This window comes from Thamnophis sirtalis, unplaced genomic scaffold (genome assembly GCF_051295495.1).
Source record: "Thamnophis sirtalis isolate CommonGarterSnake01/CBP01778 unplaced genomic scaffold, rThaSir2_p1.2 scaffold_15, whole genome shotgun sequence".
NCBI lineage: Eukaryota > Metazoa > Chordata > Lepidosauria > Squamata > Natricidae > Thamnophis > Thamnophis sirtalis.
In genome coordinates, this window is record NW_028261395.1 from 33,608,278 (window position 1) to 33,632,915 (window position 24,638).

The 24,638-nt window shown below is 41.7% G+C and overlaps 1 protein-coding gene across 1 annotated transcript; it reads right to left on the bottom strand.

Moving 5' to 3' along the window:
* Positions 1-348: 348 nt before the first annotated feature.
* TACR2 (tachykinin receptor 2) lies at positions 349-23,200 on the bottom strand. The gene is made up of 5 exons (XM_014054299.2): positions 21,672-23,200; positions 13,300-13,494; positions 9,107-9,263; positions 2,959-3,155; positions 349-1,640 (listed from the first exon to the last, which is right to left on the bottom strand). Exons 1-5 carry the CDS (start codon positions 22,067-22,069, stop codon positions 1,517-1,519), a joined length of 1,071 nt encoding a protein of 356 aa, XP_013909774.2. The 5' UTR covers positions 22,070-23,200; the 3' UTR covers positions 349-1,516.
* Between the last annotated feature and the right edge of the window lie 1,438 nt (positions 23,201-24,638).

Genomic DNA, 24,638 nt, shown 5'->3' on the forward strand with positions numbered 1-24,638 from the left:
ACTAAGGAATGAAAGAGGCATTTATGTTGTAGAAATGAAAGAGAAACTAAGGAGGAATCATTTTCTCCAAATGTTTAGATTAGAACCTTTGCCTTGTCTGGAACAAAGTATTTTAAGCATCAGCTCCAGGATGGTGAATGGAATAAAAAAAATATTTAAGGGACAAAATGCACTTTAGATTACCAGTAGATTTATTAATCTATTTAATGTCTAGGACTACACTGACTGGACGCTTAACTTTTGGTCTCTTAGTTAAGGGCTCACCATTCCTGAATTGTTCTCTATAAGAACTGGTGAAATTGGAACCAGTTAAATGTACTCAAATTATCTTTAATGTATACAAATAAATAACTGCAATAAATAACTTAGGTTGCTGATTAATCTGGTTGTTAAAGGTACTGACAATATCTGTGGAATTATTAATGGGTTTATAACAAGAAATTAGCAAAACAGATTATCAAGCCACATTGGGGAAAATGTATTTACTGCTTAGTTTGTGGGGAATAGAACAATCAATATCTTTTATGTAAAAAGGACCACAAACAGACAAACTGAAGTGCCACTACAAAAGAATAATTACAGCAGAGGTGAGTTCCTACCGGTTCACACCAGTTCGTGTGATCTGATAGTGAAAATGGCAACTGGGTTGCCGAACCGGTAGGGGACATCATGCTTGCCACACCCCCAAACCTGTTCCCTGGTTGCCGCCACATCTTTTTTTGAACTTTTTAAATGTTCTGCGCATGCGCAGACCTATTTACACGCAACTGTGGACACGCACGGAGCAAAATTGCACACACACTGAATGGCAGTAATGTTGGCAGAAACCCGCCCCTAAATTACAGGTAGTCCTCGATTTACGACTGCAATTGAGCCCCAAATTTCCACTGCCAAGCAACAGTGAGTTTTACCCTGTTTTGAGACTTTTCTTGCCACAGTTGTTAAAGGAATCTGGTTTCCCCCATTGACTTTGTTGGTCAGAAGTTTGCAAAAGGTGATAACATAACCCCAGGATCCTGCAACCATCATAAATATGCCTGCAAGTTGCCGCACGTCCGAATTTTAATCATGTGACCATGGGGATGCTGCAATGGGCATCCGTGTGAAAAATAATCATATATCACTTTTTCCATGTTGTAACTTTGAATGGTCCCTAAATGAATGGTATTAAATTGAGAACTAGCTGTACAAACCTGCCGTGATCTAGTGCAGTATTTGTGATGCTACAACAAAAATCAGGGCAATGAAGCAGTGATGCAATTCAGCCAGTTCTATCCGGTCCGGGCGAACTGGTAGTGATATCCACCTGCCCGAATGTCATCACGTCGGGACATCATCACGTCCCATTTTTGATGCTCTGCGCATGCGCACACACTCACATTTGCGAACCGGTAGCAAAGGTAAGTTGATTTCACCCCTGCAAGGAAGTTGTTACTCAAGCCTTTAGGATTAAAACTCATGCCACCCAATACATATGAGTCACTGACAAAGTGATCAGTTGTGTGCATTGCTAAGCTCATAGAGAAGTCGGATGCTTGGATCTTCCGTAAGGGTCAGGATAACTAAGGTTAAGCTGGTCTCTTTCCGTAGCTCTTACGCAGGGGCACCATTGAAAAGCGATCCTGAATCCAGATCGGAACCTGCCAAGGACACAAATATTAACAAAATGCATGTTATCTAACCCAGAGAGGAGAGAGTAAAACCATCAATCCCCCCCCCCAATTTCTATCGCACCTTTCTATTTTTTAAAATGTGTTCTGCAGTATTTTCCAACACAGTTTTATGATTTACTATCTCTCTGCTGACTCATCTGCCTGTCTCTGGCCTGACCTCTCACCCAACAGGGGTGTCTACAAAGGTGGGCTCAGAATAAATCAAGATGGCCGGCCTGGCAATTAAGTCCCATGTCCTTCTAAGGTGTTGTATTATGTTCGTAAAGTAGGATTGGCCATTGATCGCATGCTTGGGCCACTATTTTGATTTTTTGATGCTTTCCTCTGTGGATGAGAGATTCTACACCAGGGGTGTCAAACTCAAGGTGGCATCTGGCCTGCGGGGTGCATAGGTCTGGCCCATCGGCCACCCTGGAAACAGCGAAGGATCAACCCAGCCTCTACCAGCAAACATGGCTGTGACGGCCTCCTGCAACCCTCTGCAAGGGAAAATGGAGCTTGGGAGGCCTGCCCACAGCCCCTCAAGTTCTGTTTTCTCTGGCAGAGAACTATGTCCACTCTGTCCCATCCATGCCCACCATGGTCACCTGAGGTCAAACACAACCAGGATGCGGCCCTCAATGAAATTGAGTTTGACACTCCTGCTCTAGATATATCAATGGTGTTTGGGTTCACCTATGACAAGCAGAAACCTCCACACACAAAAGATTTAGCCCCCTGTTAATCCAGCCACTGTTGGCATGGCTTGGTAGGCATGGCATGCCTTGGTGGGCGTGGCTTGGTGGGCATGGCTTGGTGGGCATGGCAGGGGAAGGATACTGCAAAATCCCCATTTCCTCCTGATCAGCTGGGACGGGAGAGAGGATAGACAGGGGCGGGACCAGTCAGAGATGGTATTTACTGGTTCTCCGAACTACTCAAAATTTCCACTACTGATTTTCCAGAACTGATCAGAACCTGCTGAATACCATCTCTATTCATGAGTAATTTTTATAATAGGAATTAGCTCACCATCTTTTGTTTATTGAACTGTGGCTTAGTATGTGTGAGCTAACCTCTATCTCAACTTACTCTTGAGCATTTGCCACGTTCTAAAATGTAAAGCTGATGTTTTTATATTCAAAATAATAATATTAAGGAAAAAAAGTTATTTGGTGCGAGTGATGGCACCACATTACATTACAGTAATTTGAAGTGAACATTTATCTGCATGTCGTTTTATACTGTCCTGTTCTTGGGTGATAGATCTTTTTACCCACTGAAGCTGTAGTCCCACAATACTCACCTATGATTAAGACAGCAATAAATAATTGGATTGTACATTGCAGAACTCATGGCGAGCAAGAACACAGCCAGATAAACTTGTTGGATGTACTTCTGTTTGTTGACTTCCTTCCAGGTGCTTCCCAGGATGAAGTAGAAATGATAAGGGAACCAGCAAACGGCAAATGTTATCACAACTGCAACCATTGCCCTGACAAACTAGGACAAAACAACAACAACAATAGGGTTGTTTTATGACTGTTTCACTCTTTCCTTCCCACTGTATAATCTAACTACCACAAGGAATGGTACAAAATATTCTACATGAGAAATTTTCTGAGCTTGGAGCAGTGGCCATGCCATTCCAGAAGTTGAGACAAAATGAGTGTTTTGTTCTTAACTTTTCAAGCATTTGGACATCCTGCAATTGACTTGTTTTTAAAACCTTCATCCAAGCCATGGCTACTTGGAAAATGCATCTGCCAAAAACTTCACTAAGATTCCATTCCTGCCATATCCATTGAGGTGTGAGTTGGAAAATTAAGAGCATGGCAGTGAACAGGCCACTACCACTACATTTCCAGTTGCAATGTATGGCTATGAAAGTTGGACCATAAGAAAGGCTGAGAGCCAAAGAATTGAGGCCTTTAAACTATGGTGCAGGAGAAGACAATAGCAATAGCAGTTAGACTTATATACCGCTTCATAGGGCTTTCAGCCCTCTCTAAGCGGTTTACAGAGTCAGCATATTGCCCTCACAGTCTGGGTCCTCATTTCACCCACCTCGGAAGGATGGAAGGCTGAGTCAACCTTGAGCCGGTGAGATTTGAACCGCTGAACTGCAGATAACAGTCAGCTGAAGTGGCCTGCAGTACTGCACCCTAACCACTGTGCCACCTTGGCTCTAAAGACTCCTGCGAGTCCTTTGGACTGCAAGGTGGTCAAACCGGTCAGTCCTAGAGGAGATCAACCCTGACTGCTCTTTAGAAGGCCAGATCCTGAAGATGAAACTCAAATGCTTTGGCCACCTAATGAGAAGGAAGGACTCACTGGAGAAGAGCCTCATGCTGGGAAAGATTGAGGACAAAAGAAGAAGGGGATGACAGAGAATGTGGTGGCTGGACAGAGTCACTGAAGCAGTCAGTGTGAGCTTAAATGGACTCTGAGGGATGGTAACAGAGAGGAAGGCCCTGAGGAACATCCATGCGGTCGCGATGGGTTGGACATCACTTTGCAATTAACAACAACAAAGTGAACAGGTGAGAGAGATATGTTTCACCACTGCTTTCACTGTCTGGTGGGGATTTGAATATTTTTTTTTAAAGTCATTCTTTGCCTACATTTTTATAGGTTGGGTAGCAAGTAGCAGTTAACATGGATTTCCATCAGCTTTGGAGGAAGAAAAGATCCATTGTTTACTATGCAGAATTCTTGAAACTTTCATGGGATACTCTTGGTAGCATTCTCAGGGAATGGACAAGTGAGAAGGTTCACCGTACTGCAAGAGCTGTGGTGTAGCAGTGGTTAGAATGCAGTACTACAGGCTACTTCTGCTGACTGCTGGCTGGCTGCAGTTTGGCAGTTCAGATTTCACCGCCTCAAGGTTGATTCAGCCTTCCATCTTTCCAAAGTTGGTAAAACGAGAACCCAGATTGTTGGGGGCAATATGCTGACTCTGTAAACTGCTTAGACAGGGCTGTAAAGCACTGCGAAGCTGCATCTGTCTAAGTGCTATTGTTATCATGGTGTTGTGATTAAACACCAGCCCTTTTTTACATGTGTTGCAACATTGCAGGCACACCCTGAAGAGTTGGAGCCTGCCCCGGAAGGACACAATTCACATTCTCATGGAGAAACAAACGGTCTGCAGATGCCCCTGGAGATTCAAATCCTTCCAACAAAACATTTCAAGTGGAGCAGTTTCTGCAGACTGTTTGTTTCAGAACAAAGCAGCTATTCATATTTGATAGAGTAGTCAGCCTTTGACCGGTTTTTATGATTGTTTATTGACCTTGGCATGTCTTTGCTACAAGCCAATGGCCGGTCAATAGAAATGGGTTCTCTGTACGGTTCTTATGGTTAATCTAGTTGACCTTCACTTATGGAAAGATAAATCTATGACCTCAATTCCTCAAAGGTTTGAATCTGATATTATTTGCAATTTATGAATGAATGAGTTGCAGATAAAGATTATAGATAAGAAGATTACACTGAGGATGGGATTGTCCTTTGGTGCAACCTTCATGTGAAGCTCTTACTAATACAATACTGTGGTTGTCGGGAGTGTTTTGCTCTTTTTCTTGTTTTCTTCTGTTTTTTAATTGGTTGTTTGTTTATTGTTTATTTTTGCAATGGCAAAATAAAATCAATTCTAAAATGTAGGCTACAAAAATCCAGATCATGACTGTATTGCTGAAAAAGAGGAACTAAGAGTTCTGGTTTTCTTTCTTGCCACGATCTTGTAGTCATGCCAGACTTTCAGATGTTCGCGGTCCAGACATGAGAGGCCAAGTGGTCACATCATGACTCTCAAGAAAACAAATTTATGTAGCATCTTAATTTTTCCACCTTGGAGTTCATCAAACATGACAGGTTGATGTTCTTTTTATCAATAGTTAACATTAACCTGAGTACTCCATTTTACTTTCTGAGTTGACTCTTCTAAATCTTTTGATCTTTATTTAAGCAAATTAGGTTTTTATGCGTATCTCAAATTGCTAATCTGTGGTATAAGGTCTCTGGGCCCCAAAGCAAACCTCCGATCTGGCTGGCAAAACTCCAGGCTAATTGATGCAGCAATAAGTTAAGAGTTTTATGTATCTTTTGGCAATCACCGAAAGGTTATCTAGATTTTAGCACTCTATGTAATGTCAAGGTCTGTCTTTTCTTTCTTTACTTGTTTCTTCCCAACTAGAAGGAAGAAGAAGATGCAGAGAATGGCAAGAGTAAACATAATGAGGTCAGTCTTAAGCTAAGAGGCACCTCGAAACAGGTGTTAGGATGATGTACCAATGTTAGTGTCTATGACCAGCTGTTCTGCTCGCCTAGCTTGACCTGAGATGTTTATACAGTATATAAGACTAGCTGATAACCCGGCACTGCCCAGATATTTATTTATCCCAACCCTTCTTCCATGAATGTTGCTGCAATTTCTAATGTTGGATTTCCCCTTTTACCAGAGAGAGCCTCCTTGTGGAGTACTCTGAAGCTGTTACCATGGAGACTCCATGGCGCTATATAGTAGAAGCCATTTTAAGGCAGTACGGTAGAAGCCATTTTAAAGCAAACAGGCTCTTAACAGAACACACACACCAGGGGGTGTTAGGGGTGTCTTTCCCCCACAATATTTTTCTCCAGAGAGTAAATCATCTGTTTGGTTGAAATTTATTCTAAAAATCATAAACTGGTTGTAGAAGGAAGACCAACTGACAAAGATATCTTGTCAGAGAAGGTAACTGCCATCTGGTTCTTTGCTGATCTTCACTGCTGTCACTCAGCAAAGCTGAACAATTTCTTCTTTCATAGCGCATCCCAGAAAACCAGAGGTGGGTTCCTACCGATTCGGACCGGTTCAGCTGAGTAGGTAGTAGCTTGGCCTGCCACGCCCCAAAGCAGTTCTCTAGGTGGCACCATCTTGTTTTTTGGTACATTTTTTAGTACTGTGCATGCGCGCACAGCATGCATAAAGTGTGCACATGCACAGCGCGTCCCTGAACGAACTGACAGTAGCAGGAACCCACCCCTGCAGAAAACGTATTATTTTATAGCTGCTTTGACCAGACTGGTGCTTAGTAAGGGTAAGAATTTACTTTGGGGTCTCATCTTTATTATGCGAGAGGGGACCATTCAGAATGCCATGCTTGAGAGCCTCCAAACTCCTGAAGTTCATGCTGATTATTGTTGCCTTGGAGTTACCAGACCAGCAAGTTTGTAACACATGATGCCAAACAAATAATGAATTCCCTGGTTTTAAATGAACATGCTGACGCTGTCTTGATCCCCAGCCTGGGCCTCAACTCAGTTCCAGACTAATAATCTTATGTAGACACATAAAAGCAGGGAGCCTTTTGTGACAGCTTACTCACTGTGCCTGGCTTTGCACAGATTGAGCAAAGATTGAGCCAGAGGCAAAGCTGGTTCTTCCTGTCTGAAGTTCAAGATAACATGCACAACACTGATTGGCTGCCTGGTCCCTCCTAATAACAAGAAAATTTTCTCCCAAAGAGCCTCTTTCTTGGAGCAGTTCATGAAGCTGCTACAGGCTGCCAAAAATGATTGGAGTTATTGCAACCGGTACATTTGATATGAATGTCAGGCCTGCAGCCATCTTTTCTTTTGGATCTTTGGCCTGTCACACTTTTTATTATTCTACTATGCATTTTCTATTGTGGGAAAATGGGAGCGGGGATTGTATGGAGTTAGATGATATGTAGCCATAGCAAAATTATTTCTAGAAAGCCAAGGTCATCCTTTGTCTTTGCACCTCTGCACCTGACCGGAACTGGATGGGTGGAACTGTCAGCATGGCAGTGGAAGATTGGACCATGTGATGGACTTGTGGGTGTGGGGGCAAGATCTTGAACTTTCAACTGGGTGGGGAAAACAGGGAAACTTTCAGATTTGGGTTTTCCCAAATGTGTCAACATGGCTCTCTTAATAAATTGGAACTTTGAGGAATCCTTTGCCTTGGACTCTGATTTAATTTTGGGTGCTATTTGGAACCCTGACAATGAAATTATTTTGTCAATGGGTGCCATAATTACCAGAATCAATATTACTTGATAATGCAACTATAAGCTGTTTATAAAAAACTTTGAAGTTGTGTTTATTTTAGCACTCTAAGATATTGCTAATTAAAAATTATCCCAATTCATGCTGTGGCATGTCAGCTATCCAGAATTCATTTGTTTCTTTTTTAAGGACTCAAAGTGCAAGGTTGGGATTGTCAAGCTGTCAAGGAGTGACATCCCTGAATTCTTGGCACAAACTTTACAAAGTTGCTTTACAACTTATTGAAGACATAACTGATTTATAATCTTCGTGGAGGTGGTGCAGTGGTTAGAGTGCAGTACTGCAGGCTACTTCAGCTGACTGCTAGCTGCAGTTCGGCCATTCAAGTTGGCTCAGCCTTCCATCCTTTCAAGGTGGGTAAAATGAGGACTCAGATTGTTGAGGGCAATATGCTGACTCTGTAAATCGCTTAGAGAGGGCTGTAAAAGCACTATGAAGCGGTATATAAATCTAAATGCTATTGCTATTGTGGGAATAAATGCACAATTATACAGTGGTATGAGACTTGCAATGGATTTATATTACAATTCCACTTTAAGGTACTTTTTGGGTATGTGAAGGATCAGATGATGGAATGTATGTACAGTTGAGGCCCTGGGGATCAGAGGAAGGGTCATATGTGGCGATAGGACCCAGGTGTGGATGGAATGGACATGAGAGTGAGGAATATGAATTCTGATAAAACATTTTCTCTTTTCTTCATTTCTTTGCCTTGACAATTAAGAAATTTCCTGTCTCTCTCCCTGAAGAGGGAGTGGGGAGTGGTGGGGTGGTTGCTGCCTCAGACAAATGTTTTAAACTGCTTTTACTTTTCTCTACAGAAGGAGGGGGGGGTCATGGGGGGGGCTGCTTCAGATAAAATTGTTTGTTCTTTTATTCTGCTTTGCAATAGGTGTAAGGGGGGGGGTTGACTGCACATTAACAGCAAGACAGAAGTTAGCACCTTAAAACCACTAGACAGGATATTAGGAACAAAAATAGCTTGTTTATAAGAAAAAACCCCAAACCCACGCAGCTGGCACATTTGCAAGATACCCGTGACCTGGGATGAAAAACAGGTGACGTAACATTTAGCAATTTAACATAACAAGAGTAAGGGTTTAGGGGGGCTGAAATCCAAATAACCAATCAATATTATCTGTTGTGCATGCATTATTATGAGAAGGGCAAAGGGTTGAATGTGACCATCCCTTGACTATAAAAACTGCTGTAAGATTCTAATCTTGGCCCTTGGTTAGCTTTTCAAACCGGGATCCTTATATCTTGGTATCAAAATAAAAGTATCATTCTATATCACACCTAGTGTCTGGTGACTTATCTGCTGCGACCCCAAACAAGAGCCCAATTTTGGGGACAACATGTGTGAACAAATTACTAACCTTTTTCTTGGCCACGATCTTATGTTGATAGTACACCATGTTAGTATGTTCTCCAGGAACATCATTACGCCACAGAGTTATTCCTATTGCACTGTATGTGACAAACATCACAGTGAGAGGCAGTACATAAACCAGGAGGATGACAGCTATGTGATACCTAAACAAGAAAAAGAAAGAAGAAGCAAAAGGAGAAATGCGAGGATGAATGATCAGGGACAAACATTTCCTTTCCTTTATAAGAAAATTCTCTACCATACTGAGGGCGCTCTACATCTACATCCATGATGGCAAACCTGTGGAACGTGTGCCACAGGTAGCACGTGGAGCCATTTCTGAGGGCACGTGGGGCATTGCCCTGTCAGCTCGCTGGCCAGCTGATTTTTGGCCTTGATTGTCAGCCGTTTTTTTCCCTCCGGAGGCTTCCCTGAAGCCTCCGGAGGGCGAAAAACCACCCATCGCGCAAACCGGAAGTTCAGGAACAGCACCCTCCAGAGGCTAAAAGCCTAGGGAGGGTGAAAAACGGTTCTACCGGGTCCCCCAAAAGTTGGAAAATGGGCCATTTCTGGTCTCCAGAGGGTCTCCCGGGGGGGCCGAGAAAGGTAGTTTTCACCTTCACCAGGCCCATAGAAAGCCTCTGGAGCTTGGGGAGGGCAAAAAACGGACCTACTGGGCCCATAGAAAGTCGGAAACCAGGCCATTTCTGGCCTATGGGGGGGGGAGGCCATTTTCGCCCTCCCCAGGCTCCACGAAAGCTGTGCATGCATGCGTAGGGCAGGGGGGGAGGGGTTACACATGCATGTGCAGGGTGTACAGCTTGGGGGGCATTAGATTATGGGGGTGGCCATGCACACATGTGCGATATTGCATGTGTATGTGCTTTTGGCACATCACTGATCTACATGATGAAAGCTATGGTGAAATCAAAACTCTGTCTGGCTTTTATATGTGTCTCTGTAAATGTCTAGTAAGTAGGGGAACTACCCCCTTTTTAACGTGCATCACATAATGATAAACATTGAAAAGGGGCAGGGCTTTAAATTAAACGTAAGAGTTACCATGATGCCTTTTTTTGACCTGTGGATGCCTACAGAAAGTAGTCAAGCTTTCCTATCAATAATGTATGGAGCAATCTTTGATAAAGAGCTCTTCAGAAAAGGTAGCAAGTGAAAATGGCCTTTGGACACCATCTAGATTCTTCCTTTTGGAGTAATTCAGAGCAAGCACTGAAAATGATGCTCTGATTACAATATCACATAATCACCTTCCTAAAGGGCAGGGGTCTCCAACCTTGGCAACATAAGCCTGGCGGACTTCAACTCCCAGAATTCTCCAGCCAACTGGCTGGGGAATTCTGGGAGTTGAAGTCCGCCAGGCTTAAAGTTGCTAAGGTTAGAGACCTCTGCTTTAGGGAATTGGAATAGCTCATTAATGGCAATGAAAAACTGTCTGAAGTCATGATGGCACAATCTGGGATATATGGAAACAATCAAAGGAAATGGTGAGAACCTGTGAACAAGACTTGGTCATACGTTAGTAACTGTTGTTTTTCTTCCTTCGGAAGGAAGAGGGAATGGAAAGTATTTTAAGACTGCCCAGTTAAAGAGCTTTTGTTTCTTGCAGCATTGGGAAATACTTTCAGTCTCCTATTTTTTCCCCTTGCGTTCTTATCTTTTCCTGTATCTATCGTAGTTGTTCTCTTTTTGCTCCAGAATCACCAAGATGTAGAAAGTTGTAATGCATCAACCAGCCTTTAGATCAGTGGTACTCAACATTCCTAATGCTGCGACCCCTTAATACAGTTCCTCATGTTGTGGTGACCCCCAACCATAAAATTGGGCTCTAGCCTTCCCTTCGTTGCCATGTTACTTTAAGTATTCAGACAAAGCTCGTATGCAGTGCATGCAATTCCACGTGCCAGGAATTGCATGCAGCAGTTAACTCACTTCTGTAATACTAGGTTTCTTAATGTGGTTTAAGCACTTCACATTCCTATTTCAGCCATCTTTACAATATTAGAGCCAGTAGACCACCATTATTCGCTAGTGAGTTATTTGGGGCTCCATTAGGCCACAGTGTGCATATGTTTTGAAAATGACAAAACTTCAGGCTACAACTGTTGCCTTTTTTTTTATCCTGACCATGGAGACTCATGCAAAAACTCTAAATGTTTACTGCTCATAACTTGAAATGACATGGGTGAAATGACAAACACTGGCCAGAAGTCTTCCTCCCAACTATGTTACATCAATGGTGAAATTCATTTTTTTTTACTACAAGTTCTGTGGGCATGGCTTGGTGGGCGTGATGTGGCTTGGTCCGTGTGGCAGGGGAAGGATACTGCAAAATCTCCACTCCCACCCCATTCTGGGGCCAGCCAGAGGTGGCATATGCCGGTTCTCCGAACTACTCAAAATTTCCACTACCGGGTAGTTTTTTAAAAATGTGTAATAATGGCTTGTTTGGAGGAAGGGTAGTTTTTGTTTTTTGCTGTGCACCACCTACTCACATTATTTGAGTTGGTGGCTTTATAAACCCATTCCCCTCCCTCCAAAATCTCTATGGGGAAATGCTTGTCTTGACTTATATAATTCATCACTTTTTCAAGGAGATTCCAGTAATTTTTTAATGTTGTCCATCAATTTTTCTTCTCCCTCTTCCACTTTCCCCAATGTTGCCAAGCATAATTATTTTCTTGGAGGGTGGCTATATATATATAGGTGAATTTTCAAAAACATCAGGCATACTTTTCCGCAAAATGTATTTTCCCTCCTTGTCTTAAAGTGGGATTCACTTCAAGCAGGAGTGTCCAACATTGGCAACTTTAAGATGTGTAGACTTCAACTCCCAGAATTCCCCAGCCAGGGAATTGATGTCCACAAAGTTGACAAAGTTGGGCACCTCTGTTCTAAAGCGTGGTTAGATAAAATTTGAGGCTTTGCCTGAATCCCAAGTGCTTCACTTTTTTTTGCCATCGTATTATAAAGGGAGAGCGCATGTTCTCATTAGCCCAAACGAAATATCGTCTAGCATCTTCCAGGAATGTATAATTTATTTCAATTTATAAATCGAAAATCCAAGTTAAATTTTCATTAGGTAGTTGGATGCTTGCAAGATTGTTTCTATAGCAAGGAGCACAAATGGCTATTGCTGTGTTTCTATATCATCTTTTAATGTTTTTAAATGCAGAAAAGTAGAGAAAAATCTGGGGGTTTTAGACTTGCCTTCTCAAAGAAGCTGGTAATTCTTCTCTTTTTTAAATTCCCTGGAATTCAAAAAATATATTGTCAGTGAGCTGCTAAGCTACCTCTGGGCACTTATTCAGAAAGTCAAGGTTTTCCAAAGAGCAGGCAGTGGAAATTTTGGGTCCGTTTCATTTGCTTTTCTTAAGCCTTGCCCTCATCCAAAGAGGAAATAGACAAAATGTCCATATTTGCACTCCTGATTTTAGTGACTATGATTTTAGTGACTATGGGGGGATTCATGATCCTGGAAGGTCACACTCTAATGAAGATAAAAAGAACTTTTTTGTCTGTTGAAGAGAATCTGCAGTATTTTTTCATCTCATGATCTGTCATCCTCCTCTGTAAATGCAAAGATGATACAGTAGACCAGTGATGGCGAATCTATGGCACACGTGCCACAGGTGGCAGGCAGAGCCCTCTCTGCAGGCACACGAGCCGTTACCTCAGCTCAACTCCATTGTGCAAACCAGCCAGCTGATTTTAGGGTCTCTGCCATGCATGCGTGTAGGGCAGGGTGCATGCAGGAGATGTGTGCGCATGCACAGGGGTATGTGTGAGTCACATGTGAATCGGTGGCCGTTGCACAGGGGGCTGCGATGCTCCCCCGCAGCACCTTTTTGGTCCCAGGAGGCTGCAGGGAGGCCTACTAGGCCAAAAATGGGGAGTCGCACACACATGTGCAGGGGGCAGTGCGTGGGAGGGCATGTGTGCGCATGATTTCACATACATTGTCATGTGTGTTAGCGCATGCTTTCGGCATGCAATGACAAAAAGGTTAGTCATCACTGCAGTAGACCTGTAAAAAGGCAATGGACTTATTACCTGACCATTCTGAAAAAAGATGTAAGGCAGAGCTGTCAATCATTTGGCATTTGTGTTCCTCCTCTTTGCTTGCCTTAGATTTGTCAAAATACTGCACATTTCTCACTTCAGTCTATGTTGGGGACTTACGTGAGCTGCTGTCTTTGGCTGTGATTATGTGGCCAGCTCACAGCACATTTGGCCAGTCCGTGATCAGTGATGACTTGAGCATAAAAGAACTGGGGAAAAGCTAGTGCACAAGCCACCAGCCAGATTATTCCTATGATCCCTTTTGTGTTCGTTGCAGAAAGTTTTTGCTTGAAAGGGTAAACGATTGCCATGTACCTGAAAGAAACAGGGAAGAATCAGAAGGAATGGATTTTTTCCATTGAACAACTACACTGAGAGGGTTACAGTTGAGACAAAGTCATTGTTTCTACATCAATTTGTAGAAAATGTCAACCTAGCTTCCTGTAAACTCGACAGGTTATCTACAGTTAATGCCTTTTGACTTATCTAGAGCAATATGGGCCTTCCCTAACACCTTTCCTAGGTTAGCAAAGGGATTGTCAACCCTGACGCTGACCTGACCAAGAGCATTTTGAGGCTTCAGTGTTGCCACACTCCAGCTGGGGGATAGGGAGGGGGAATAGAGACAGCTGGGGTTTTGTAGCCAAAACAAAATATTTTCTCCTGAGAACCAAGGGCATTCCCACAGGTGGCTGGAGAGAGGAGGAGTAAAGGTACTAGGCAACTAGACGGCACCTTGATTGATCCATGTGACTGTTTGGGGAAGGAAAAAACCTTTACTTTTAATTAGGTGAAAACCATGGGAACATTCAGAGTCGGTTTTCACCAGCCTATGCCAATATGATACATCCAATAAAACTATTCTTTGAGGAAACTACCTGCCTTGGAGTTCTGTTTGTATTACTTGGAAAATTGAGAGGGATCTCAAAAGTGGGGGAAAAAGGAAGAATGTAGATGACAGAAAAAGAAAGGGAAATCTGCCCCGATCAGCAGCTGCTTCAACCCTGCTCATCATGAGCATCTTTAAAATGCTAGAAAGCAGATTGCCATTTCTCGGGTCCAAAAAAATTGAAAGAGGCCTTTAGTGCATGCAATTAAACATTTAAGAATCTCTGCCCCACAATTATTTCAAAATATGTATCCCAACATACGCAATTTGTAAAATGCAAAAAATGAAATGAAATAAAAATACTGCGAGATGCAAAGCCAAGATTTTGCACCTCAGGTTCCGAGAGCCATAATATACGCTCTCTTTAGTGATCTATGTCCAATATGTTTCCTTGATTATCTCAACTCGCCTTGTTAAAACAATATAGAACAGTCCATCTCTTCTGCCCATCTCCCTAGCATATTGCTACCAACTATAGGAAGAAATATCCATCTGGTTCAGTTCCAGCTGGGAGAAAGACACTGGAAACATGGAGGCTGATTGGAAAGATGGTTTAATGGTGAACCACCAAGCACATGGTTCTGGGCAGCTGACCACATGGAGTTGAGAATGGGTGGCTTTTATACCTTCTCTTGGGTTTTGCACTTGAACTTCCTGTTCCTGTGCAAGAACATGTATTCTATTGGCTGTTGTCAGATTCCCAAGGGGCCCTGAAGGGGTCAGGTTTGTCTGAACTAAGATTGGTTGCAGTTTGGACTGATGCAATGAAGGGGCTTGTTGTGCTATGTGGTGAGCTGTGCTGCTATATGAGTTAATCCTACTATGACCTGGAGGATCATGTCTCAATCCCATCACCCTGGAGCTGGAGGTCTTTTCTCTTATAGATAGGCTGGCCCAGTCTTTCTTAATTGGCACCAATATTTGCTGGGGGCAGGGAGCTGCTTTCCATCTTTAAAACATGTTTCTTCTTTTATCATCCAGGGAAATGTAATATTCTGTCTTTTTAATAGTTCTCAAAACATTTCATTCTCCTGGGAGAGGGGCAGAGATGGGTTCCTGCCAGTTCTAACCTCTTCTATAGAAGAGGTTCCACAAATCTACAGTGCCATTTAGAACCGGTTCCAGCTCCCTCCCCCTGCCCGCACATCATCAAGATGAAGAGCGAGAGGAGGAATTCTGGGAATTGAAGTCCACAAGTCTTAAAGCTGTCAAGTTTGAAAAACCCTGGGGTTTTTTTTCTAAAGGGTTAAGAGTGCAAGGGTCTTGTAACTTGACAGCTTTAAGACTTGCACACTTCAATGCCAGAGTTCCTGAGCCAACATGACTGGAAGAGGAATTCTGGGAGTTGAAGTCCACAAGTCTTAAAGCTATCAAGTTTGAACACCCCTGGGGTGTTTTTTCCGAAAGGGTTAGGGGTGCAAGGGTCTTGTAACTTGACAGCTTTAAGACTTGCGTGCTTCAAATGCCAGAGTTTCTGAGCCAACATTTTGGTTGCTAAGCAAGAGCGTTGTTAAGGGAGTTTCACCACATTTTACAAGTTGGCCATGCCCACCAAGTCACATGGCTGGCAAGCCACTCCCACCCAATCACATGGCCAGCAAGCCACTCCCACAAAGCAGGCCAGACCCTACAGAAGAGGTTCCAAAATTTTTTGAAACCCACTACTGGAGAGGGGTGATGCTAACTTTCTACACAACAATCTTGGATTGTGTAGATATAAATCCCAATGCAAGGTCCTCTGTAATTCTTCCTCATCTTGTTCTTTAAAATGACACATTACTTTACCAAAACTCTAATCTCTGTGAGATAGAAGACAAAAATTAAAGGGCAATTTTTACAGGACCACTTTTCCTTTCATTTTTCTAACAGAAATAGGCAACGATGACATTGTTTGACTCTGATTTATGTATGTAGTTCTGGAAATGTTATGAGTCACTCTCCTTTTCCCCCCGTTAAGGACTGTCCAATGTTATCCTTTGCAGTTGAAAGCTGCATGATGAAAAGCTTTCTATCTCACACCTGTTTTTAACTGTCATATCAGATGACTAATTTATACTTTGCTTGGTGGGCAATGGACTGTTGTGTTATGATTTTAGTGCAGCCATGAGAACGTATCATTTTTGGCAACACTTGGCCTTCCAAATTCATTTTTCTGCATCTGTACTGCTAATCTAGAATCACTTGAGAAATATAACTTAGGCTGTTTTTCTGCTCCGGGCAATTCATGTACATAGAAAATAGCTGAAGAATATACTGATTGCCTTTTTGATCAATTTTAAAGACTTTTTACATTTTCATTTAGCCAAATCAAATAGTATACAAATTATATGCTCCTACTTAGTGTTTTTTCTTTTCTTCTTTTCTTTTTCCTTTCCTTTCTTTTCTCCTTTCCTTTCTTCTTTCCTTTCCTTTCCTTTCACTTTCCTTTCCTTACCTCTTTCCTTTCCTTTCTTTTCCTTTCAATTTCCTTTCCTTACCTCTTTCCTTTCCTTTACTCTTTCCTTTCTTTTCCTTTCTCCTTTCCTTTCCTTTCACTTTCCTTTCCTTTCCACTTTCCTTTCCTCTTTCCTTTTTCCTTTCCTTTCCTCTTTCCTTTTACTTTCCTTTCTTCTTTTCTTTCCTTTCTCCTTTCCTTTCTTCTTTCCTTTCCTTTCTTCTTTCCTTTATTTTCCTTTCCTCTTTCCTTTCCTTTCTCCTTTCCTTTCTCCTTTCCTTTCCTCTTATTTTACTTTCCTTTCTTCTTTCCTTTCCTCTTTCCTTTCCTTTCACCTTTCCTTTCCTTCCCTTCCCTATCCCATCCCATCCCATCCCATCCCTTTATTTTATTTTTGTGAAAAGATCTCTAGGTTTCATATAGTAGAGCATCAACAAATGTTTAGGGATGACAAGTATTTTTCCTGGCAATGTTTCTCAGCCCCCCCCCCACCAAATCACAAAAAGCCAAAACTTAATAGGTGAACTTGCTCCTGATCTTACTACAGGTAGTCCTCGACTTACAACAGTTCATTTAGTAAGCATTTGAAAAAAGTAATGTATTACCGTTTTTCACACTTATGACCCTCCCTTTGGTCACATGATCAAAATTCAGATCCTTGGCAACTGACTCATAATTGTGACGGTTGCAGTGTCCTGGGGTCACGTGATCCGCTTTTGCAACCTTCTGACAAGATAAAGACAATGGGGAAGCCAGATTCACTTAACAACTATGTTACTAACTTAACCACTCCAGTGATTCCCGTGATAACTGTGGCAAGAAAGGTTTTAAAATGGGGCAAAATTCACTTAACTAATGTCTCACTTAGCAATAAATTTTTTTGGACTGAATTGTGGTCGTAAACCAAGGATTATATGTATCTACTTGCCATTTTCAGAAAACAAATGGTTGTCAGGCCTGGAAGTGATCTTTTGCTTTGGACCTTCTGGCCTGCCACATTTAATGCTGCGGGAAACTGGGAGGGGGGGATTATATGGAGTATGGGAGATACATAGTCTAAATAACATTCCTTTCTCAGAGAGTCAAGGACATCTTACCCTGCACCTGGAGTGGCGTGACTGGGAGGCATCTCCAGTTGGGACAGTGCCTAATTGGATCATGTGAGGGACATGCAGGTGCTCGGTAGGGACTTGAACTTTCTTTTGGGTGGGAAAAACCTGGAAGCTTTCAGATTTGGGTTTTCCCAGATGTGCCAATATGACATCTCAAATAAAATGGAACTTCAAGTCTCAGAGTCTTCTTTCTTGCTTGGTACCCTGACAATAGCTACATTTAATTGTAATGAAATCTGACTCATGTTTATAAACTTATGCAAGGAGGATTAACTTAGTTTACCTCTTTTTGTGAAAAAGGTTGCAATAACTATTTGAAAAGCAAAATATCCCCAGTGGTGGCTTCTCTGGCCTTCAAAAGTGCCAGTAACTTCCCTACTCAAAAGAGGCTCTTTGGCATCTTTAACTGCTGATTGCTCTCTGACCTACTTGGGAGGAGAGCACTCTTTACACACACCAGCAATGTGTGTGTGTTTGTGTTTCAAGGTAAAGTGATCAATATCAGCAAAGACCAGTGAAAATTACTTAAAAGTGACTCATAGCTAGCATTATATTCCTATTCAAATAACTAAAATGACCGGGGAGGGCCCATACAATATAAGAGTTAGAAGTGTGGCAAAGCAGAGGACACATCTAGATATACAGTGAGTCCTTGTTTAAGGTCCATTCGTTTAGCAACCGTTCGAAGTTATAACAGGGTTGAAAAAATGGACGTAGGACAGGTCCACAAACTTGGGAATTTTACATGCTCCTGAAGTCATGTTCAAACTCAAATTCGGACTTGTCTGCATTTACAACAAGCTGCGTGTCTCTGCTCATCCTCCCCCCACTACCCTGGGGCTTTGCATTGTGGCACAAGCACTATTGCAATGTTGCTTTTAGATCTTTTTCATATGTTTGTAGGTTTTAAAAATTAACATGGTTTTATTTATTTGTTTAAGTTATGATTGCTAAGACAATCCAAAGCCACTAAAAATGGCAATTATCTCTCTCTAGCTCTATCATCTATCTATCTATCTATCTATCTATCTATCTATCTATCTATCTATCTATCTATCTATCTATCTATCTATCTATCTATCTACCTATCTATCATCTATCTCTATCTATCTATCTATCTATCTATCTATCTATCTATCTATCTATCTATCTATCTATCTATCTATCTATCATCATCATCATCATCATCATCTATCATCTATCATCTATCTATCTATCTATCTATCTATCTATCTATCTATCTATCTATCTATCTATCTATCTATCTATCATCTATCTATCTATCTATCGTTCTGTGTGTGTATGTTCCAGCATAATTCTGGAATGCCTCGAGCAATTTCAACCAAACTTGGTACACAGATGACGTACTCTCTGGAAACAAATACTGTGAGGGTAAGACACCCCTCACACCTCTTGGGGGTGTCTGTGTTCTGTTAAGATACAGCCTGTCGAGAATCTATACTTCCAGAAAGCACATCAATTTTAACAGTATCTTACAAGTATAGTCTGAAATGTTACACTACAAACTGTGTATTGTCTGTACTGTTTGCTGTTTGTTGCAAGGAGGCAAATTGCTGGGAGGCAGAGGCAGATATTTTTCCCTTATTTTCCTCCCCAAAAGTTAGTTTAGTTAGTTAGTTTATTTGTCTTGTATGCCGCCCACTCCCGAAGGACTCCGGGCGGCTCACAATAAACAGGGGAGGGAATAAATAAGACAATACAAACAATTTTAAAATCCACAACAGTCACAGTTAAAACGGGGCTGGGTGCTTTAACAGCCCCCAGCCTGCCAGAACAGCCAGGACTTAGTAGCTTTACGGAAGGCCGGGAGGGTAGTAAGGGTCCGGATCTCCACGTGGAGGTCATTCCAGAGGGCTGGAGCTGCAACAGAAAAGGCTCTCCCCCGGGGAGTCGCCAGCCGACATTGGCTGGCAGATGGAATCCGGAGGAGACCTAACCTGTGAGATCTAATCGGTCTATGGGAGGTAATCGGCAGGAGGCGGTCTCTCAGGTACCCAGGTCCGATGCCATGTAGGGCTTTATAGGTAATGACCAGCACCTTGAAGCGGGTTCGGAGACTAATGGGTAGTCAGTGCAGCTTGCGGAGGATAGGTGTGACGTGGGTGTACCTGGGTGCACCCACAATCGCTCGCGCGGCTGCGTTCTGGACTAACTGAAGTCTTCGAACACTCTCCAAGGGCAGCCCCATATAGAGCGTGTTACAGTAATGCTAGGTTCATCTTATACTTTGGAGCGTCTTATACTCCAAAAAATACAGTAACTTGTTTTGGTCAGAATATTGATACTTGGGAAATGTTAGTACACAGTCTCTCTTTATAAAAGCAAGACTGGACAGAGCTGGAGAAACATCAAGAGTCTTACATGGTCTTATATTGTAAACAAAGTACCTAAAGTTCGTTGACTACTAACAAAGACTAAGAAATCTATTGCAAAAGGCTAATAAAGAGATCCCTTTGGAAATGTGAAACAACATTTGAGGAATGTTTAGTGGAATACCAGAAAGGAACGAATTGTTACCAGCAGTTGTGAGGTAGGTCATAATTCTCTTGATGTCCCAACCAGCAGAATCTGAACAAATTATGTAAAACTGGCAAGCACGTTTTTGTAAGATGGTCACAGAAAGTGGATCTTATAAAACAAAATAGCACAAAATGTACATAGCGGTAGATAAGGAATGTCTACTTACAATTTAGGATTAGGTAAAGTTAGTTTTACGCAAGTCTACAAGAAGTAAATATTTTTCAGTTCCATGAGATTTATGACCAGGTAAATGTGGCACAGTAATTTAGAACTATAACATTAAATCTTTACTACAGTATCCCTACTCAAAATGTCTAAATATGCAAGCGTTTACATATTCATATTAGTCTTCGTATTCTTCCATGTTCATGTAGTTATTCATATTCTAACAGCAACTATTTCCTGCAATTATATATCAATAGTTATTACAACTGAACACCCACTAGTAGATGTATAGTTGTTGTTTTTAATTCCTTTTTCGGTTTAAAAGTTTTTGTTTTCCTTTTTATCATTTTCATACACTCACATATATACTGTGCATAGCCAGCGCCATACAACATTAAACAATAATCGCAGCAATTCCTCTTGTCAACAATACCCCCAAAATACAAACCCAATATACCTCTTCCCCTCTCCATACACCTCTATCTTCCACCCCCTCCAACTTTCTATCTTCCCTCCATCATCCCCCTCTACCCTACTTCCCCTCCCCCTCTACCACTCCTCTCTCCCGATCCACTCCCTCCCTTCCTTCTCACCCTCCCTCCCATCCTCTCCCCCGTCCCTCTCTACCCGTCTTTCTTCTATCCCACTCCTCCTCCCCTTGGTGTATTTCCACTATATGTCAGTGTACTTAACTTATCCTATTTTTACAGAGAAATTATAGAAAAACAGTATACATGTGAAGTCATATTACATTGAAATCTAACCTAGTATATATCTTTAACTAATTCTGTTTCCGAATCCATCTGTATTAATACATTATATATCCTCTTTATATGCATTAAGCTTTGATCTCTTATTTGTTTTTTGTTTTTTAATTAAAGTTTTTTTAATTTTTAATTTAAAACAAATACAACATCCTTCTTTACATGCTATAGAAAGTGTATCAGTTGGTTACAAATAGACTTTTGTGCATCTCTTCCAGTCAAGAAACATAGTTCATATTAGCTCGAGCATTTTAACTCAAATATTCATACATGTCACCATCATCATATATCCATTTTCATTTGACTATCTCTTTACATTATATATCCTCTTTATATGCATTAAGCTTTGATCTCTTATTTGTTTAAACAGATTATCCTCAACTTGGATAAAACCAATTTTTTGGTCTATTTTCCACCTGGCCTGTAATTGGCCATACTGGAACCATGTTTGAACTACCTTCTCCTCTTTTAATACCTCTAAAGATTTTAGTTGTAGTACCCCCCTTTCCAAAATGAGAAGCTGTCTGTAGGTAATTCTATCCTGTTTTTAATTCCAATGGTAAACATTTCACCATCGCTTTTCTTACCTCTTTGCAGAGACAGCGGTCATGGTGTAAATGCTGACAAACATGGCAGTAACAGGAACAAAATTATGAAAACGGCAGAATCCCTCGTCAAAATACCAGACATTATGACAGGCATAAATAAAATTAAAAACTGTGTTTAGTGCAGTCATAAGCAGATCGGAAAGAGCCAAGTTCACAATAAAATAGTTGGTGACTGTTCTCATTCGTCGATGGGACAGGATAATCCAAATGACGGTGGCATTGCCAACAATCGATGCTGTGATTATCAATAAGTAGACAATGGCCCAAAGTGCAATTTGCCATCCAGGCTGGTCAAACGTAGTCATCTCAGTCAAATTAACATCACTTTCAAAAATCCGATCCATGGAAGCATTCTTTATGCTTGAGAAGGAAATCATTGTCAGTTCTTTCTTCTGCTCAAAACACCCAAAAAAACCAAACCAAAACCAAGAAATTGGCTGCAATTGACTCGATTTGAGGATTTCAGCCTTTATCAACAGAATAATGAGTTCATCATAATTTTGTAGATTGAATTTAGAAGCATTTGATTCATTGCATGCTGGTTTTCAGTTGATGCAAATAAGTGAGATGAGACGGCTGCTCTTTAACATTCATGTGCTGCTCTTTTTCATTCATATCCCCATAATAGGTGGCGAAAGGAATTTTCTTAAAAATGTTTGTGTATGTGTATGTATGTGAAAGATAAAGCGAGAGGAGAGATAGAGATAAAGAGAGAAAGATTAAAGAAGATACTGATAATGCAGCATGGAAGGGATAAGACTTTAGTTTGCTCTTCCTTTGCAATTCAGACCATTATGGAAGCAGCCAAATAGGGGTGGAAAATCTACACTGGCGTTTCAAAAGGAGGTGGAGAAACAAGAGAATACAAAATTATACATCAAATCAGATTTCAGAAAACTGGTTCCTGGTTGCTCTGCAAAGTTGTTGCATTAATCTCCGTTGACTCTACCCCCCTCACTTAAAGTGAGAAGTCTCACAGATTTTACCCTACAAGGATCAAGATTTCATTCCTTGGGTTGACTTTTTGATTTCCGTGGGAGTTTCAATAAGCAGAACTTGGCCTCTGTAGAACACCATAAATTTTGCCAGAAGAGCTTGTGAACAGCTCCAAAGCCAAGATACAGAAGACAGGAAAATGATTCAGAAGTCAGAGGAAAACCCTTATTTCAAAAAATCTGCCTATTGACTGCTCAGTGGGACTCTCAAAACAGTTCTAGGCAATCCCAGAAAATGTATATTGTAACCAGGATGTCCTGCAGGATATGTTGTCCCTACTGTAGATTCCTAGAATATATTTTCTGCCACCTCTGTACTCCCAAACTCAAAGGGCTCTTCAGAATGTTATTCTAAAACAGAATCAGCTAAGGAAAAACACGTAGGCTCTTCTCCACAATATGTATGGATAACATCAACCCCTTTTGTGGGAATTTGTGACAATATGCTTCTATCAAATAATCTTATATATTGCATTAAAGTTAAATCAGGTCAGTTAATAATTACATTCACAAATCAAGTGTGGTTGGTTTAAAACATGGTTAGCTGTTTATGGTTTAGCATTCTATAAGATTATCAAGTTTTTTGTGGTCCAATGTATTGTGCAAATCCAGAAAAACTGGTTAATTCAATATCCATGTTCTGTAAGCCTAACCGGTGCATAGTGATTGCAAAGAAAGCTCTCAACGTAAAAACACTACTCCCACTAGCAGATTAATACAACTAAAACAAACAAAAGCAAACTAATGAACTCAAGATTAAAGGAGGAAGTTGTGTTAGCTTAGGACATAGCATGTTACCTATCATGCTGCATTTAGTTTAGTTTAGTTTATTGATCTTGTATGCTGCCCACTCCCGAAGGACTCCGGGCAGCTTACAATAAACAAGGGAAGGGGATAAATAAACAAGACAACACCTTAAAATACGCAACATCCACAGTTACCGTGGGGCTGGATATTTCACAAGCCCCCCGGCCTGCTGGAGCAGCCAGGACTTGGTGGCTTTGCGGAAGGCCGGGAGGGTAGTAAGGGTCCGGATCTCCACGGGGAGGTCGTTCCAAAGGGCTGGAGCTGCAACAGAGAAGGCTCTCCCCCAGGGAGTCGCCAGCCGACATTGGCTGGCAGATGGAATCTGGAGGAGACCTAACCTGTGAGATCTAATCGGTCTATGGGAGGTAATCGGCAGGTAATCGATTAAATTTTCCCTTTATGCTGCTATCATCCCAAATGTTTAGTGTTACAGGCTGGGTTTGATTCATATGAATGAATGGAATTGTTTCATCAATTTCACTGGGAATAAATTTAACAAGGTCTGAGTTCAGTCCAGTGAGGACAAGGGCGGGATGCTACAGGTTCTCCTGGGCTTGGGGGAGAACCCGTAGCTAACATTATGGCCGGTTCGGAAAACCTCCAAATCCCACCCCTAGCTAACCCCGCCCTGCCCACCCCACCCCTCCCAGGAGTCTGCACGGAGCCCATTTTGGATGCGGGGTAAGGGTAGGACCCACACAGAGGCCCGGAGAGAGGGAAAAACGGGCCTCCTCGAAGTTCGGAAAGCTGGAAATGGGCCCAGAGCCTGGGGGAAGCAATTTTCTCCTTCTCAGAGGCTTGAGGAAAGCCTCCGGAGCCTGGGGAAGGAGACAACCCCCACCCCCCTTCGTGATGCAGGAGGCCGACTAGGCCACGCCCACCCAGCAACTACGCAGAGAACCCGTTGCTGATATTTTTTAAACTAAAAATTTTATTTTCAGACAAACACAAACACACAACACATACAACATAAAAGCCTCTTCAATTACATACAGTGTGCCGATCAGTTACAAAGTCTTTCTGTGTCCTTCCCGTGGTCCTCACTTGAATTTAATCAAAATTCACATATTGACAATCAAGATATCTTTGCATACATTGTTATTATGCTTCCTCCTATTCTAGGTCATTCAATCATTTTAGCATT

What these genes read in the sequence shown, in the direction of transcription:
- TACR2 (XM_014054299.2), bottom strand. Translation starts at nt 22,069, where the DNA reads ATGATTTCCTTCTCAAGCATAAAGAATGCTTCCATGGATCGGATTTTT. An exon ending in AGATCGTGGCCAAGAAAAAG is followed by an intron (nt 3,156 to 9,106) that starts GTTAGTAATTTG and finishes GTTTTGTCCTAG; the next exon opens with TTTGTCAGGGCAATGGTTGC. An exon ending in TATTGCTGTCTTAATCATAG is followed by an intron (nt 1,641 to 2,958) that starts GTGAGTATTGTG and finishes TGTCCTTGGCAG; the next exon opens with GTTCCGATCTGGATTCAGGA.